We start from the raw sequence: 19,206 nt of genomic DNA on the forward strand, positions 1-19,206 counted from the left end.
TCCTTTGGATATTTAAAGGTTGTGCACAGAGTGGTTGCTTTATGCTGTTGAGTGCTGATCTCTTTGTACACACACACACATATATATATATATATATATATATACATACACATATATAGTACAAAAGAGCCCACTCTCACCACCAGTTCATCCACCATAGTGCAGGCAAATTTAGTATATAAGATCCACAACAGACCTGCACTCACTGAAAGTTTTTAAATGTGCTTTATTTTTCACACATAATAAACATGTGACATTTCGGGGATCTCACCCCTTCATCAGACTAAGTGAAAATGAACATATCCCCTCCCCCTCATCAAAGGAGAACCGCCTATTAACTAGACATGTGCAATTCGTTTTAGCCAAATTTAGTTTTCGGCCAAATTTTGGCCGATTTGGAGACTTGGATGAATTGGAATTTCCGAATCGGCACCATAATGAAAATTCTGAAAATGAATAAATCAGTTTCCGAATTTTAGGATCCATTCTTTATTCATATTGGAATTTTTCATTGGAACAAATTGACTCAGTTCACAAGGATTGTGAATTGAGTTCAAGAAAATTATGCTTCTATGTACTGTAAAACATCTTGTGTATTCATTCAGCAAATCAATGTTTTATGCAATTAAAATTTAACCTTTATTGCTTACTTTTTAAAATGACAGCAATATTACACTTGTGTTTGCTGCCTGCGTTTGGTACTTAAAAACACATCTCCTAAGTGTATTGTTAAAACTCTAATGTGTCGAAGGTATGTGGGCTGAGACCCTAAGTAAACTAAAGAGATTCTTATTTTGTTAATAGCCTAAATAGTGGCTTGACTGAATAAATCCTTGGGGTCGATCCGATAAAAATCGTCGCCCGCAAAAGCCGGCAACGCCAATATTTGCGCTGGTTTGGTATCCTATATACGGCGTAACCCAGAAGTTACGCCCGTATATTTCTGCCGTCGCCTGTAGTTTTTTGGGCCATAGGCAGGTATACCAAACCAGCGCAGTTTGGTATCCAATATGCAGCGTAAGGACTTACGTGGCGAAAATGGAGAAATCTTACTCAATTTTCACCTCGCCACAAAAAGCAGCCGTAAGAAGCCTTAAGCTGACTATTGGAGCCCCGTAACTCCCTAAACTAGCTAGAAAATAAACCTAACACCTAACGCATGCGCAATGTCTATCTATCTGTCAACCGCGATCCCCCGCCGCAATCCCTAATATAGTTATTAACCCCTAAACCACCGATCTGCTAAATAAAACCTAACACCTAACGCATGCGCAATGTCTATCTCCCTGTCAACCGCGATCCCCCGCCGCAATCCCTAATATAGTTATTAACCCCTAAACCACCGCTCCCGGTCCCCGCCGCCATCTACATAAACTAACCCCCTACTGTGAGCCCCTAAAACCGCCGCCACCTACCTGATCTATCGCCTAATGTGAACCCCTAAAACCGCCGCCATCTACCGTATCTATGCCCTAATGTGAACACCTTACACTGCTGCCATCTACCTTATCTATCCCCTAATCTAACCCCTTACACCGCCGCCACCTATATAAAAATTATTAACCCCTAATTTAATCTACCTACCCCGCCGCCAGATATTATTATCTATATTAACCCTAAGTATATTATAGTTAATATAGTTATTACATTATATATATTAACTATATTAACCCTAAGTATATTATAGTTAATATATTTATTACATTATATATATTAACTATATTAACCCTAATTATATTAGGGTTAATATAGTTAATATAGTTACTATAGTATTTATATTAACTATATTAACTCTATCTAACCCTAACACCCCTAACTAAATTCTTATTAAATTAATCTAATTCATATTATAAACTAAAATATTCCTATTTAAATCTAAATACTTACCTATAAAATAAACCCTAAGATAGCTACAATATAATTAATAATTACATTGTAGCCATGTTAGGGTTTATATTTATTTTACAGGTAAATTGATAATTATTTTAACTAGGTATAATAGCTATTAAATAGTTATTAACTATTTAATATCTACCTAGTTAAAATAATTACCCAATTACCTGTAAAATAAATCCTAACCTAAGTTACAAATACACCTACACTATCAATAAATTAAATAAACTACAAATATCTATCTAAAAATACAATTAAATAAACTAAACTAAATTACAAAAAAAACCCACTAAATTACAAAAAATAAAAAAAGATTACAAGATTTTTAAGCTAATTACACCTATTCTAAGCCCCCTAATAAAATAATAAAGCCCTCCAAAATAAAAAAAATTCCCTGCCCTATTCTAAATTAAAAAAAGTTTAAAGCTCTTTACCTTACCAGCCCTTAAAAGGGCCTTTTGTGGGGCATGCCCCAAAGAATTCAGCTCTTTTGCATTTCAATAAATATACAATACCCCCCCCACATTACAACCCACCACCCACATACCCCTATTCTAAACCCACCCAAACCCCCCTTAAAAAAGCCTAACACTACCCCCCTGAAGATCTCCCTACCTTGTCTTCACCACACCGGGCCGAACTCCTCATCCGATCCGGGCGATGTCTTCCTCCATGCGGCAAAGAAGAATTCTTCATCCCGGCGACGTGTTCCTCCAAGCGGCAAAGAAGAATTCTTCATCCCGGCGACGTCTTCCTCCAGGCGGCAGCAAAGTCTTCTTCCTTCCGGCAGCATCTTCCATGAAGCGGCATCTTCAATCTTCTTTCTTCGCTCCGCCACCGCGGAGCATCCATCCCGGCCGACGACTGAACGATGAATGAGGTACCTTTAAATGACGTCATCCAAGATGGCGTCCGCCGAATTCCGATTGGCTGATAGGATTCTATCAGCCAATCGGAATTAAGGTAGAAAAATCTGATTGGCTGATTGAATCAGCCAATCAGATTCAAGTTCAATCCGATTAGCTGAACCAATCAGCCAATCGGATTGAACTTAAATCTGATTGGCTGATTGAATCCTATCAGCCAATCGGAATTCGGCGGACGCCATCTTGGCTGACGTTATTTAAAGGTACCTCGTTCAGTCGTCGGCCGGGATGGATGCTCCGCGGTGACGGAGCGAAGAAAGAAGATTGAAGATGCCGCTTCATGGAAGATGCTGCCGGAAGGAAGAAGACTTTGCTGCCGCTTGGAGGAAGACGTCGCCGGGATGAAGAATTCTTCTTTGCCGCTTGGAGGAACACGTCGCCGGGATGAAGAATTCTTCTTTGCCGCATGGAGGAAGACATCGCCCGGATCGGATGAGGAGTTCGGCCCGGTGTGGTGAAGACAAGGTAGGGAGATCTTCAGGGGGGAAGTGTTAGGCTTTTTTAAGGGGGGTTTGGGTGGGTTTAGAATAGGGGTATGTGGGTGGTGGGTTGTAATGTGGGGGGGTATTTTATATTTATTGAAATGCAAAAGAGCTGAATTCTTTGGGGCATGCCCCACAAAAGGCCCTTTTAAGGGCTGGTAAGGTAAAGAGCTTTGAACTTTTTTTTAATTTAGAATAGGGCAGGGAATTTTTTTTATTTTGGGGGGCTTTATTATTTTATTAGGGGGCTTAGAATAGGTGTAATTAGCTTAAAAATCTTGTAATCTATTTTTATTATTTGTAATTTAGTGTTTTTTTTTTTTGTAATTTAGTTTAGTTTTTTTAATTGTATTTTTAGATAGATATTTGTAGTTTATTTAATTTATTGATAGTGTAGGTGTATTTGTAACTTAGGTTAGGATTTATTTTACAGGTAATTGGGTAATTATTTTAACTAGGTAGATATTAAATAGTTAATAACTATTTAATAGCTATTATACCTAGTTAAAATAATTAACAATTTACCTGTAAAATAAATATAAACCCTAACATAGCTACAATGTAATTATTAATTATATTGTAGCTATCTTAGGGTTTATTTTATAGGTAAGTATTTAGATTTAAGTAGGAATATTTTAGTTTATAATATGAATTAGATTAATTTAATAAGAATTTAGTTAGGGGTGTTATGGTTAGATTGAGTTAATATAGTTAATATAAATACTATAGTAACTATATTAACTATATTAACCCTAAAATAATTAGGGTTAATATAGTTAATATATATAATGTAATAACTATATTAACTATAATATACTTAGGGTTAATATAGATAATATAGCTTGCGGCGGGGTAGGTAGATTAAATTAGGGGTTAATCATTTTAATATAGATGGCGGCGGGGTAAGTAGATTAAATTAGGGGTTAATCATTTTAATATAGATGGCGGCGGGGTAGGGGGATTAAATTAGGGGTTAATAATTTTAAAATAGATGGCGGCGGTGTTAGGGGCTCACTTTAGGGGTTTATAGATTTAATATAGCTGGCGGCGGGGTACGGGAGCGGCGGTTTAGGGGTTAATAACTTTATTAGATTGCGGCGGGCTACGGGAGCGGCGGTTTAGGGGTTAATAACTTTATTAGGTTGCAGCGGGCTACGGGAGCGGCGGTTTAGGGGTTAATAACTTTTTTTATTGTTAGGCTAGTGAGGGGGGATAGCGGATAGAGGGTTAGACGTGTCGGGCTATGTTTAGGAGGCGTGTTAGACAGTGCGGGTGATTTAGACTTTAGTCAGGTTTTGTAGGCGCCGGCAGTTTCTAACGTGGCGCAAGTCACTGGCGACTCCAAAAATCTGTACTTACGCAGATTTCTGGACATCGCTACTTTGTCAGACTTGCGCCACTTTAGCAACTGACGGCGCTGCATATTGGATAGCTCGAGTTGTGAGCTGAAACTGCGGGCGACGCGGGTTCCCTCGCTTGCGCCGCAAACTACGCCATTTATCGGATCGCGCCCCTTGTGTTTAAGTAATGTATGATTCACAGTCCACTGGGTCTCACCCCTCAAATGCTGTTATCTGTATTTATCAAATGATAGCTGACTAACCATCTGTCAGTTTCTAGCTATTGAGAGGGTCTCATTGTTGTTTGCAAGAATATTAGTTTTCATAAATAATTAGCCTAATGGTGTCTCTAGTTCATTGTTCTAAGTTTATTGGTCAGAAAGTCCTAAATAATACTAGAGATGGCTGAATACTTATATTAACAATAAACAATTGCTGAATATCCTACTTTTAGCAGTTGCAAATGAGATAGAAAATGACAGCTTTAATAAGTAGTTTCTAGCTTTTGCGTTCGTTAAGCTAACAAGATATATATGGCTGCTTCCAAATGTCAGGTATCTTAAAGACAGTGTATTAAACAGTTTTGGTTGTTTATAACTTCATGAAAGAATGTAACACTTCCTTTGAAAGATCAAGCTGTGTAGAGATCAGTGTCTTAAATGTATTACTTTAGCTATTGAGTATCAAGATGAATATCAGATACTTTAATGTCCGCTGGTTATAAACAGAGGAAAAGGGGATTTAATAGTTTATTAGTTGTTTATAGAAGTAGTGTTCCTTTTAACATTAAGGCTTATATATATAGGCTTCAATTGCTGGTAATCATTGAACCTTAAATGTAAAGTATTTAAATACTAATTTTTATTAGTATTGATGTGGCGATTTCGTCATATCACTCTTATTCTCAAGTGATGAATACTGTTAGCTATTAGGTTACTAAAATGTACCTGATGCTAAGTAATATATAGCTATGTTTTTCTGTTTGTAATCAACGCTGTAGGCTGAATACCCTCAGACTTGACTTTATAATGACACTTAGATTGTAACGTAGTGTAGCACCTCTAGTATCAAATACACGTTACATTTTGAATGAAAGCTGTGTAAACTTAATCACAAAGTGCATTGGTTATAAGCTATTTTAACCCTGCTAGTTATTTATTAGAAAGTCATGGTAGAACTGGTAAATGATCATTAATGTACCATCTGGTTACCTTTGGATTACCGTAGTTGTATAGCGCAATTTACCTTTTAGTTACCGTTATTCCGTGTTTATAATATTACCATTGTATTGCCGCTATACAGTTTACCTTTTAGTTACCCCTATACTGGATATATAATGTTACCTTTGAATTACCGATATCCAGTTTACCTTATAATTACCATCACTATTGTGCTACCTTTACCATTGGGTTGCCGTTATATTGGATTACAGAGATAGCTTTTAAATAACCGTTACCTTAAGTAACTATCTAACTGCCATATTTCTTGTTTTGCCCTAAAGTACATAGGCTAAGTCAGCAATCTTGAATTATTAAGCTATGTCAGATAGATTTTTTCGATATTGCTAATAAGAGTTTTTATATTATTTGAACAACATAGGAGAGCGGTTAAAATGTTAAGAAACCCCTGACGCCGCGTTTCCCATACGCTTCCTCAGAGGCAACCCAATGGTAAAGGTAGCACAAAAGTGATGGTAATTATAAGGTAAACTGGATATCGGTAATTCAAAGGTAACATTATATATCCAGTATAGGGGTAAGTAAAAGGTAAACTGTATAGCGGCAATACAATGGTAATATTATAAACACGGAATAACGGTAACTAAAAGGTAAATTGCGCTATACAACTACGGTAATCCAAAGGTAACCAGATGGTACATTAATGATCATTTACCAGTTCTACCCTGACTTTCTAATAAATAACTAGCAGGGTTAAAATAGCTTATAACCAATGCACTTTGTGATTAAGTTTACACAGCCTTCATTCAAAATGTAACGTGTATTTGATACTAGAGGTGCTACACTACGTTACAATCTAAGTGTGATTATAAAGTCAAGTCTGAGGGTATTCAGCCTACAGCGTTGATTACAAACAGAAAAACATAGCTATATATTACTTAGCATCAGGTACATTTTAGTAACCTAATAGCTAACAGTATTCATCACTTGAGAATAAGAGTGATATGACGAAATCGCCACATCAATACTAATAAAAATTAGTATTTAAATACTTTACATTTAAGGTTCAATGATTACCAGCAATTGAAGCCTATATATATAAGCCTTAATGTTAAAAGGAACACTATTTCTATAAACAACTAATAAACTATTAAATCCCCTTTTCCTCTGTTTATAACCAGCGGACATTAAAGTATCTGATATTCATCTTGATACTCAATAGCTAAAGTAATACATTTAAGACACTGATCTCTACACAGCTTGATCTTTCAAAGGAAGTGTTACATTCTTTCATGAAGTTATAAACAACCAAAACTGTTTAATACACTGTCTTTAAGATACCTGACATTTGGAAGCAGCCATATATATCTTGTTAGCTTAACGAACGCAAAAGCTAGAAACTACTTATTAAAGCTGTCATTTTCTATCTCATTTGCAACTGCTAAAAGTAGGATATTCAGCAATTGTTTATTGTTAATATAAGTATTCAGCCATCTCTAGTATTATTTAGGACTTTCTGACCAATAAACTTAGAACAATGAACTAGAGACACCATTAGGCTAATTATTTATGAAAACTAATATTCTTGCAAACAACAATGAGACCCTCTCAATAGCTAGAAACTGACAGATGGTTAGTCAGCTATCATTTGATAAATACAGATAACAGCATTTGAGGGGTGAGACCCAGTGGACTGTGAATCATACATTACTTAAACACAAGGATTTATTCAGTCAAGCCACTATTTAGGCTATTAACAAAATAAGAATCTCTTTAGTTTACTTAGGGTCTCAGCCCACGTACCTTCGACACATTAGAGTTTTAACAATATACTTAGGAGATGTGTTTTTAAGTACCAAACGCAGGCAGCAAACACAAGGGTAATATTGCTGTCATTTTAAAAGTAAGCAATAAAGGTTACATTTTAATTGCATAAAACATTGATTTGCTGAATGAATACACAAGATGTTTTACAGTACATAGAAGCATAATTTTCTTGAACTTAATTCACAATCCTTGTGAACTGAGTCAATTTGTTCCAATGTTCAGTTCTATGCTTACGTACTGCTCCCAAAGTTAGACCTAATCACTCGAGTATTACTCTAATACAAGATTTCCAGGGAGATTACTATAATAAGTATTCAAACATACAAATAAAAATAAAAAATAAAATTGGAAATTTGTTTCCTTTTTGTTCTCTTTTCTTCTCATGGAATTTTTCATTGTTCATCTAAACCGCAGTTCCCATACATCACCAACACTAACTAAAACACTAAATAAAGCTAAAAAACCCTAAACCGTTATCCCCCCACATCGCCAACACTAACTAAACGTATGAACCTCTAAACCACCATTCCCCCACATTGCCGACACTAACTAAACCTATTTACCTCTAAACCGCAGTTCCCCCACATTACCGACACTAACTAAACCTATTAACCTTTGAACTGCTGTTCCCCGACTTGGCCGACACTAACTAAACCTGTTAACCTCTAAACCACCGCTCCCCCACATCGCCGACACTAACTAAATCTATTAACCTCTAAACCGCCATTTCCTCACATCGCCGACACTAACTAAACCTATTAACCTCTAAACCGCTGTTCCCCAACATCTCCAAAACTAACTAAACCTATTAACCTCTAAACCGCCGTTCCCCGTCATCACCAACACTAGCTAAACCTATTAACCTCTAAAACGCCGTCCCCCCATAGCCAAAACTAAATAAACCTATTAACCCCTAAACCGCTGTCCCCCCACATCGCAAACACTAAATAAAATAATTAACCTCTAAAATGCCATCCCCTCACATAGCAACTAGCTTAATTAAAATATTAACTCCTAAACCTAACACCCTCTAATTTTAGCATAATTAAAATAGACCTAAAGTAAAGTTACAATTATTAACTAAAAACTTAACTAAAAGCATCCTAATCTACCCAATGCTCCGAAAAGGGCATTTGTATGGGCAATGCCCTTGAAAGGGCATTCAGCTCTTTAATAATAAAAAAGCCCTAATCTAAAAAAAAAAAACACCCCAAAAACCCCTAACACTAACCCCAAAATCGGTACTCACAGTTCCTGAAGTCCGGCGAAAGATCTTCATCCCAGCGGTGAAGCATCTTCATCCAGGCAGCTCCATCTGCATCCTTCGTGGAACCGGCATCTTCTACCTTCATCCCAGCAAAGGTGGATGTGCGGAAGGTCCATCGGTCCAACGTGGAGATCCTCGTCGATCGTCCATCGATCGTCTGCCGCACACTGAAGATTGATGCAAGGTATCCCTTTTATATTGGGGTACCCTTGAATTCCTATTCCTGATTTGGACAGCCAATAGGATTTAAGCAGTTCTCATCCTATTGGCTGATTTGACTTTTTCAGCCAACAGATATGCAATGGTACCCCAATATAAAAGGGGTACCTTGCATTGAATCCTCAGTGTGCGGTGGACGATCGAATGAAGAGCTCCATGTCGGACCGATGGACCTCCGCCAGGACCTCTGCCTCTGTGCATCCACCGACTGCTCCGCCTCCACTAGGATGAAGATAGATCATGCCGGTCCCACAATGGATACAGATGGAGCTGTCTGGATGAAGATGCTTCACCGCTGGGATCAAGATCTTTCCCCGGACTTCAGGAACAGTGAGTACCGATTTTTGGGGTTAGTGTTTTATTATTTTTAGTAATGTTAGTTGTTTTTTTTTAGTTTAAGCTTAGGTTTTATTTTTATTTCACAGGTAGTTTTTTATTTATTTTTAAATAGGTAGTTAGTTAATTGTAACTTTGTTTTAGGTGTATTTTAATTATGTTAAATTTAGGGGGTGTTAGGTTTGGGGGTTAATAGGTTATTTTAGTTAGTTGCAATGTAGGGGGGCCGCAGTTTAGAGGTTAATAGGTTTATTTAGTGTTGGTGATGTGGGGGGCTGCGGTTTAGATGTTAATAGGTTTAATTAGTTGTTTAGTTAGTGTCAGCAATGTCAGGGAACGGCGGTTTAGAGGTTAATAGGTTTAATTAGTGTTTGCAATGTGGGGGGTGGTGGTGGTTTAGGAGTTAAAACCTTTATTTAGTGTCGGGAAACAGCGGTTTAGAGGTTAATAGGTTTAGTTAGTGTTGGCTATGTAGGGGGCGGTGGTTTAGGGGTTAATAGCTTTATTTAGTGTTGGGGAACGGCAGTTTAGAGGTTAATAGGTTTAGTTTGTGTTGGCGATGTGGGGGGGCAGTGGTTTAGGAGTTAATAGGTTTAGTTAGTGTTGGTGATGTGGGGGGCGGCGGTTTAGGGGTTAAATGCTTTATTTAGTGTCGGCGATGTCGGGGAACAGCGGTTTAGAGGTTAATAGGTTTAGTTAGTGTTGGCGATGTAGGGGGGCTGCGGTTTAGGGGTTAATAGGTTTAGTTAGTGTTGGCAATGTGGGGGGTGGCGGTTTAGGGGTTAATAGCTTTATTTAGTGTCGGGGAATGGCAGTTTAGATCATTTTGTTTCGGCAAATTAGTTATGTGTTAAGTTAATTCGTTATTTTGGATCCATTCTTTATTCATATTCATTATTCTGTTGTAAACTTTAGAATAGAATAATGAATATGAATAAAGAATGGATCCAAAATAACGAACGAATCCAAAATAACAAATGTATCCGAAAAACGATTTAACTTAACAAAACTAATTTGCTGAAATGAAATTATTTTTTTAACTTAACTAATTTCCCCGAAACAAAATGATTTATTTAACTAATGAAAACGAAACGAAACACATTTTTTAGCATTGCACACATGTCTACTATTAACACGACAAGCGGAATCTATTGGCGCTCTACAAATAATCGATAATAATAAAAACCAATCAAACAATGCATCATATATGATGTCAGCATTAACATACAAACAAAGAATAAAAATACAAACATTAATTCAGGGCAATATATGTGTTAATAATAATCTTATGAGAGCCCTCTCACCCCAATGGAGACAACTAGTAGTTTTTCAACCCCTAAAAACAGATGTTCACATATCACTCATTATCCCAAAATCTTACATGACTGTCTCAATTCTTATGTATTCTGTTTGTCACTTTCTATCAGCAGGAGGTATTTAACAATATAAAACATTACAATACTGATCTGCACTTATTACCTATTCCTGATCTAATTCATATAAATATAAACAACTAAGTTGTCTGATCTCACTACTATTACTATATCACTGTGCCATTTAGTATGTGATATGCATATTATGAAGTTGCTGCATCCTAGCTTCTTATAATTTTTACAACGCTAACTTAATACAATATTTGACCTCCCTAAATAATGCACAATCAGCAGTGAGTCTTGCAACACGCTGAACGCCTAGTGGGGGGCAGCTACCAACTGTTAATGCCTTCCGCTATTCAATCAGGTGCTCACATATTATCGCTGGTGTAGCCACTGCAAGGCTGCATCAAAGAGACTTACAGTGAGGAATGATCCAAAACGAAGCTGCCAGTGCCTACATATCGCACTGCAATGTGAGGCATATATGGACATATATCACAGTGGTATCAAAAGAAACCCAACAAGAAGGAAAGTAAAATAATTGATTTCAGCCCTAACTAAGTGCTATGTTATCCATATTGACTGCTCTAAAACTTGGTTTTAATAAAAAAAAATCATAGTGTAATAACTAAAGAAACCAATCCTGCAATGCACTAAATATTTCATATCTAAACCACATTCTAATCTATATTCATCCTAATGTCATCTAACTGGTGCTAACCGAAAATTCATTGTTATTATGAACACCCCGATGCCTCTAATTATGGCTATCTGGCAAATCTTTATGCCAGAACCCATAATGAACCCCATCAGATATATTCACATACACATCAATACATCAGTTAAAGATATATATATTATTATTTAGATTACTAGGCTACAGAAAAGCAATATTGAAAACTTACAAAAAGCACTGCCAATCTATCTGGTGATTTAGACCCTGCGGGTGCAAACTCCAACTGTAATAAACGCTGATTCCTACTGCCACCCCTCCTAAGGGGGAACATGATCTAATAGAATGAATCTCAGGTCACTAACATTGTGACCTTGAGCATTAAAATGTCTAGCTACTGGCTAGTCACTAGTCTGATTTTTTTATTGCCATACGGATATAATGGCGATAGTTTGCCATTCTAATTTGAATATTATCACTGGTCTTACCAACATAAATTTTCCGCATACACAATTCAGTAAATACACCACATGAGTTGTGGTACATGTAAGGTAATGTTTTATATAGAAAATCTGAATGGTATGTGGGTGTCTAAAACTAGTGCCCTGAAATATTGAATTACAGCTAGTACACCCTGTGCATTTGAAAGAACCTGTTTTTGCAGTCTTCAACCACAATTTGTGCTTAAAACAATGTTCTTGGTCAGTTATCAGTAGTCTATCTTTTAGCGAATGTCCTTTACTGTATCTCACCACGGGAGATTAAAAATCCTCAACTGGTAGGGATGGATCAGTGTTAACAATATACCAGTGTTGCCTCATATGGTTACTAATGTTTGAAGAGTACTGTGTAGAAAATATCATATGTTTGCTGTCAGATCCCTGTTTCAGTTTCTGCTTCGCCTCCTGATGTTGCAAAAAATCTACTCGGGATTATGGTGAAAGTTCAGTTACACATTCCTTAATACAATTGGGATCATATTCCCGCTGTAAGAATCGTTCTGCCATATGTTCCATCTGTTTGCTCTTATTCAATTGATCGGTGTTGTTACTCACAACCCTTAAAGGGACACTGAACCCACATTTTTTCTTTTGTGATTCAGATAGAGCATGTAATTTTAAGCAACGTTCTAATTTACTCCTATTATTAAATTTCCTTCATTCTCTTGGTATCTTTATTTGAAAAGCAAGAATGTAAGTTTAGAGGCCGGCCCATTTTTGGTGAATAACTTGGTTTCTTCTTGCTGATTGGTGGATAAATTCACCCACCAATAAGCAAGCGCTGTCCAGGGTCTAAACCAAAAATTGGCTGGCTCCTTAGCTTAGATGCCTTCTTTTTCAAATAAAGATAGCAAGAGAATGAAGAAAATGGATGATAAGGGTAAATTAGAACGTTGCTTAAAATTGCATGCTCTATCTGAATCACAAAAGAAAATATTTGGATTCAGTGTCCCTTGGGCTCTTGGGATTGCTCTAATCAAAGCCTGCTGACAAGAGCTCTGAGCTAATAATAAGGAATTCTTATCTATCTCTTTAGAAAATAAAGTAGTAAGTAGCTTTTTACCATTCCTATAGAGTGTAAGGTCTTAAAAATCTATCTCCATGTCATGGTAATTCAGCTTGAATCTCACTGGATTAGACAGACTGTTTAGTTAATTGAACCATTCAGTTAATGCTTTGACAGTCCCATTCCAGATGAAGAACAGATCATCAATGTACCTCCCATACATTGAGATCCGTGGTTTATCCTCAATCTTTATTACCTTCGTCTCATAATGCTCCATAAAAAGTTTAGCATATGAAGGGACACAATTAGACCCAATTGCAGTACCAGAGGTCTGTAGATAGTATTTGGACTCAAATCTAAAATAATTTAACTGAAAACCGTAAATATAGTGTCTTTAGTAATGCCACATGTACCACTTCCACCCCCTGATCATGGGGTATGATAGTGTACAAGCTGTTAAAGAGACAGTATACTATAAAATTGTTTCCCCTAATGTATTTACAATTACTTTTTTTACCAGCTGCAGAGTATAAAATGTATGAGATTTGCTTTTTTTAAGGCTTTTTTGTGTATATGTATTAGCTGGTTTTGTGTTTTGAAGCCACAACCTAATAAAATGGGTTGAGCTTGTAGGTATCATCAGATCTCATTACTTTATCACATTGTGCACATATACCTGCTTCTTTATCTTATATCTGTCCATAAACCAATCACCAATACTTGGAGAGAACAATCGAAAATTAACATTTTATTACCTTATCTCTTCTATAACCCACTGGGAGTGTCATTTCTTCTACTGGCTGTGTTAACACAACTTGGCCTTGAGGCCAAAAACTTTCAGGATGGGTGGGGATACCACAGGCTAAATAAACTATTTCAAATGCCAATATAAGGGCAATGGAAATACCTTTAAACAATTTAATACACTCCAACAGGTAAAGTGGATCATTGGGAACAAATTAAATGGGAGAAATGTTTTGAGTAAACTGTCCCTTTAACATCTGCTGTTACCAATAGCCCCACTTGTGTAAGATTGTATTGTCCTTTCAAAATCTTTTCCACCAACTGTGTTGAGTCCCTCAGATAAGATGACATCCTTTTAACACAGGGCTGAAGGAACAAATCAACAAATAAAATTGATAAAATCATCAGATGAAGTAGCTGGCATGAATGACCCTTATTGTAAAGAAAGATCTCTACCTCATTTAGAGGTCTATCACTCAGATTAATCACTATATAAAACTTCCAGTGAGTGCACGCCTGTCGTGGATCTTATAAATATGTCAAACATTTTTCTATACACGATATCCCTTTTTAACCCTTATAAAACCTTTATATTCATATTAAAATTATATTTTTTTATTAAAAAGTGTATATATGAGTGGAATACTTTATTTTAATATGTTCTTGATGTGTTTTGTGAATTGTTTTTAACATTTACATTTTACTTCAGGTCTCAAATTGCTCCAAATATTCTAGCGCAGTTTCGTCTTTTACTTGAGCGCAACCTATAACTTTCAACTTGTAATACGAGCGCTATTTAGAGTGGTTGTGATATACTGATATCTATTGAAAGCATAGGTTGCGCTAGAGCGATGCCGCATGCTCTAATCCTTCTCTGGTAAATGGGACTTGTAAATATCATATTGCATGATAATGTTAGCGAGATCCAACGATATTGCTTATTGCAACCCACCTTATCATTAGCTTGTAATCTGGCCCATAGTGTATATTTAAAATATGATTTTAATATAGTATATATTTAAATATAGTGTATATTTAAATATGATTTTTATATAATATATATTTAACCCCTTGAGTGCTAACGACGGCTCTGAGCCGTCGCAGAGTTTCTCACTCAGGTGCTAACGACGGCTCAGAGCCATCGCTAGCACTCTCCCACCTTGAGGGAGATCTGGGGGCTCCTATCCGCTCCTACCCCGGCGAGCGTGCCTGTAGAGTGACAGGCATCGCCGGGGCTTCCCGTTTTGTGTGGTGACGTCACGCGTAATGACGTGATGACGTCACCGCGCAACTTTATGTAAAAAACACAATGGACAATATAGGGAAAGGGGGCATGCTGCTTAGAAGCCTGTATCTCAGGCATCTAAGTAGCTACAGACCCCCAAGACCCACCATTGAAAAGGTAATCACCTTTCCAATGGTATAAGTCTTGGGGATCTGAAAATAAAAGGAAAAAAGTTAAAAAAATTAAAAATGTAAAATTAAAAAACCCTCAAATGTGCTTAGCACCCAGGTGGAAAAGTGCTTAGCACTCAAAGGGTTAAATAATGTATATATTTAAATATGATTTTCATTTCTTTCTGAAGGTTCTACTTGCATTAAATTAATTAAAGTATGATTTAGTTTATCATGCTTTTACCTTTTTGTGATCTCTATTTGCAGTTTTTAAGTAGTTGACAAAAAAAAAAAGCTTGGCTATGTCATAACATTTTGGACTTTACCTGTCATCTTTCTATATCATTGTGCTAATGTAAATCCTCTTTAAATGCCAAAACTGTTAACTAACGTAAAATTTGTGTTTCAGGAACGTTGCAGCCTAAAGATTGTCTGAGGATCATCATGATGTCAAGTCAGCTTGTTAATGACACTATAAAGAACACAAGCCAAGGATTCTCTGGTTTAGACCTCCTGTTTGATCTGAAGCCTCTTTTTATCCCACTCTATGCACTTCTGGTGACTGTGGCATGCCTGGGGAATAGTCTTCTGGTTTTACTAATTGCTTTTACCAAGAAACTTCACAACACCACCAACTTTCTTATTGGAAACTTGGCAGCTGCTGACCTCATCATGTGCATATTTTGTGTTCCTCTAACTGCCTCTTATGCATTTGAGGTACGGGGTTGGCTATTTGGTAAATTCATGTGCCATTTTGTCCCCTTAATGCAGGCTGCCACAGTCTTTGTATCTGTGCTTTCACTTACGGCCATTGCCGTGGATAGGTATGTTGTTGTTGTTTATCCAATTAGGCGAAGAATTGGGTGCAAGTCTTGTAGTTATATTGTCACTTTAATTTGGTTGGTCTCCATCAGTGTCTCCTTGCCAATATCTATCCATACCCATTATATGGATCTTAATCATATTGGCCACGATATGATCATTTGTGAGGAATTCTGGAAGCAAAAAGAGAGACAGAGACTTCTTTACTCTTGTACAATGCTCCTTTTATCATACATGCTCCCACTCTCTGCTGTCACCATCTCCTACTGTGCCATTGCCTATCACCTACGTAAGAGGAATGTCCCTGGTGCCACCTCCCACAACCAAGACAAATGGTCCAAGAAGAAGCAGAAGACTTTTCGTATGCTTATCATTTCTGTAATGGCTTTTGCTATCTGTTGGTTGCCTCTCCAAGTGGTCAATCTTATCCGTGATATTGACGAGGAATTTGTTATTCTGGACAAAAATTATATAAATGTCATCCAGGTTACCTGCCACCTGATTGCTATGAGTTCTGCTTGTTACAACCCATTCATTTATGCCTCACTTCATGACAAATTCCGCTTCCATCTAAAGAATTACTTCTATCATCATAAGAAAAGAGCCAGCAACTTGTCCAGCAAGAACTCGAGGCTCAACACCTGCTCCACCTTAGCTGACATACCAATTGTCCTATCAGACAAGATGGTTTTACAAGGGAGATTTTCCTTTAACTAGACGGTCTACTAATCTCTGAATGTTGCTAAACAAAACTATGAGTTGTAATAGTGTCCACATGGCAAAGCTCAAAACTCAGCAAAGCAAAAGGCACAACACTTACATTCATACATCTCACAGTAACAGCTAGTAAAATGTTTCTCTTCTCATTTAATAAATAACACTTAAAACAAAGTTGTTATTTCCTTTTTAAGGTAGTTTTTAATAGTGTACATTTTCTGGAAGATCAGAATCACCAATTTTTGACCAATCTGTTTAAAGGTTACATATCTCATAAGATAAAGCTACATTGCGTTACATGTTTTGATATTTGTATAGATCTAGTAGATGTCACCCATACCGTACTTTTATCTATTGTACAATATTGATCCTACGGTTGTTTTACATATGATGTCCACATTACAAATGAACTTATCATTGGAACCCCTATAAACTACTTGATGGTTCAAGACCCTTATTTATTTTGTTCTCATTGTTACAAATTGAATGCACTATTTTTATTCTGCTAAAATAGTAATTTTACAAAAATTTCTACCTTTTAATGAGGCTCAGGGATTTTTTGTAACCAAGAGGTAATATTTTAGATTACTGTACAGTGTTATTTAGCTTTCACAGTGCTTAAAATAGAAAGTAATCCCTTTACACCAATCCACTATCCTTATATCTCAGCATCTTTTACCTATAAAAATACAGTTTTTTTGTTTTTTTTAAGCAAGCAACATGAATAAATCCAAATGTTGACCATTAAAGTACAAGAGATTGTGATTTTATTCAAAAGTCATTCCCTTCATCATTTGGAGAACACAGTGTTCAGAACAGATAAAAACCCTTTACAAGTCTAATATTTGTGAATGGAATAAATTTTCCTGCTGGTCTGTTCTGTGCAGCACACCGCAAATAAACAAGCAATGAGGATTTAAGCCCTATGCTTAATATTTATCATAGTGAGAAGATTTACAGTGGGTGGTGTTTTTACCTTTCTCAGGAATGTACTGTACTCTGCACAGGTCAGCTTAAATACTGAGATAACAATGTCGGCTAATGGCAATGAAATATTTTTCTCTCTTTATATTATGGACTCCATTAACATAGTACATCAGATGTGGCTTTTCAGAATGTTAAAATAGAAAGCTTTTTAGCACTTCATATTAACATTTATTTTTAAATAAAATATACAATGTGTCTGTATCTGTATTGACTACATTAAAATCATTTAAAAAAAGGAAATTATTCGAGGTGTAATTGATTTTTTAAATAGAGCAAAGACTATGAAGCATTATTATTAATGTTACAGCTAAATAATCATCTATAACTGATGGTATAATCATGAAGGGGATTGATAACAGTGATAGATTGCTAACAAATCGTAATTTTTTTATACTGCAGTACAAACATGCTTTAATGAGTTATGTTTTATCATTCTCCAGTCTAACAGTTTGGTTCTTCACTACTATATTTCTGTGCACAGTGTAGTAAATCAGCTCTGTAAATCTGGATGCATTTTATGTCATCTCCAAACATACACCTAGATTACGTGTTTTGCGTTGCGGCTTTTAACGCTGAAAAAAATTGCAATTTCAGCGTAATGGCCAGGAACGCATAAAACGAGTCATGTCGGTATAGCTATACCGCAAGCATTTTAGCTATAACGACACGACTCGTTTTTAGTAAGCATTTTAGTCAATGACGTTTTTGTGTGGAATTTCCATAGCGCTGGTATTACAGGTTGTGCGGTGAGGCTAAAATGCTTGCGTTACAGCCTATACCAACACAATCCATACCGCCATCTGAGAGCAGTAGTTACACTGTCAGAAAAAATGTGCAAAAATTGTACCTTTAGGGGTACAACAGCTTGTCACTGGGGCAGTACCCTCAAAGGTACGCCTGCTGTACCCTTTAAAATGGGTACAAATTGGTACCCTTGCAGATTGTACCTTTCAAAGGCAAATATGTACCTTTGGTGACTAGATGGGACCTCAGTCCTATGGTACCATATTGTACCCTTAAAAAATGGTGCAAATCTGGCCTTTTAAGGGTACTGCCCCAGTGACAAGCCCTTTTGTACCTCATGATGGCAAATATGTACTCATCAACACAGCATATTACAAATGCTGTTTCATTAAATTTATCATATAACATTCAAATATGCTTTCAATGAATATGTACTTTTTCAGGCAGTTACAATAGCTACACTGTAGCAATTCCAAAGACTGCTACAGAACCACCTGAAAGAGCTAGGCTAAACAACCAGTTCCAAAAAGAACTACTCAATGTGTTTTATATCACTCTGTACTAGACTCTAAAAACACCCCATTTAATTTAGGGTGACATGCCACATAAAACATAAATATATAGAAAACATATAGAAAACAACATAATAATAAAATATAACTCTAAAGAAAAGAAGGGGTATTTGGGGGAGGGATAAAAGTTAAAACTCACAACTATACATTGAATTGTCACTCTATGTAAAATATATGCAAATTAGTCTATTTCCCTAGTACA

The 19,206-nt window shown here is 36.5% G+C and overlaps 1 protein-coding gene across 1 annotated transcript in view; it reads left to right on the forward strand.

Annotated features, from left to right (window-relative positions):
* LOC128637001 (prolactin-releasing peptide receptor-like) overlaps positions 1–17,928 on the forward strand; it is a 191,433-nt gene extending 173,505 nt beyond the window's left edge. Inside the window, exon 2 of the mRNA XM_053689768.1 lies at positions 15,572–17,928. Coding sequence (XP_053545743.1) covers positions 15,607–16,701 — 1,095 coding nt within the window. The 5' untranslated portion in view covers positions 15,572–15,606 and the 3' untranslated portion in view covers positions 16,702–17,928. The remainder of the gene's footprint in view (positions 1–15,571) is intronic.
* Positions 17,929–19,206: the final 1,278 nt, after the last annotated feature.

Source organism: Bombina bombina, chromosome 1, assembly GCF_027579735.1.
Source record: "Bombina bombina isolate aBomBom1 chromosome 1, aBomBom1.pri, whole genome shotgun sequence".
Classification (NCBI taxonomy): domain Eukaryota; kingdom Metazoa; phylum Chordata; class Amphibia; order Anura; family Bombinatoridae; genus Bombina; species Bombina bombina.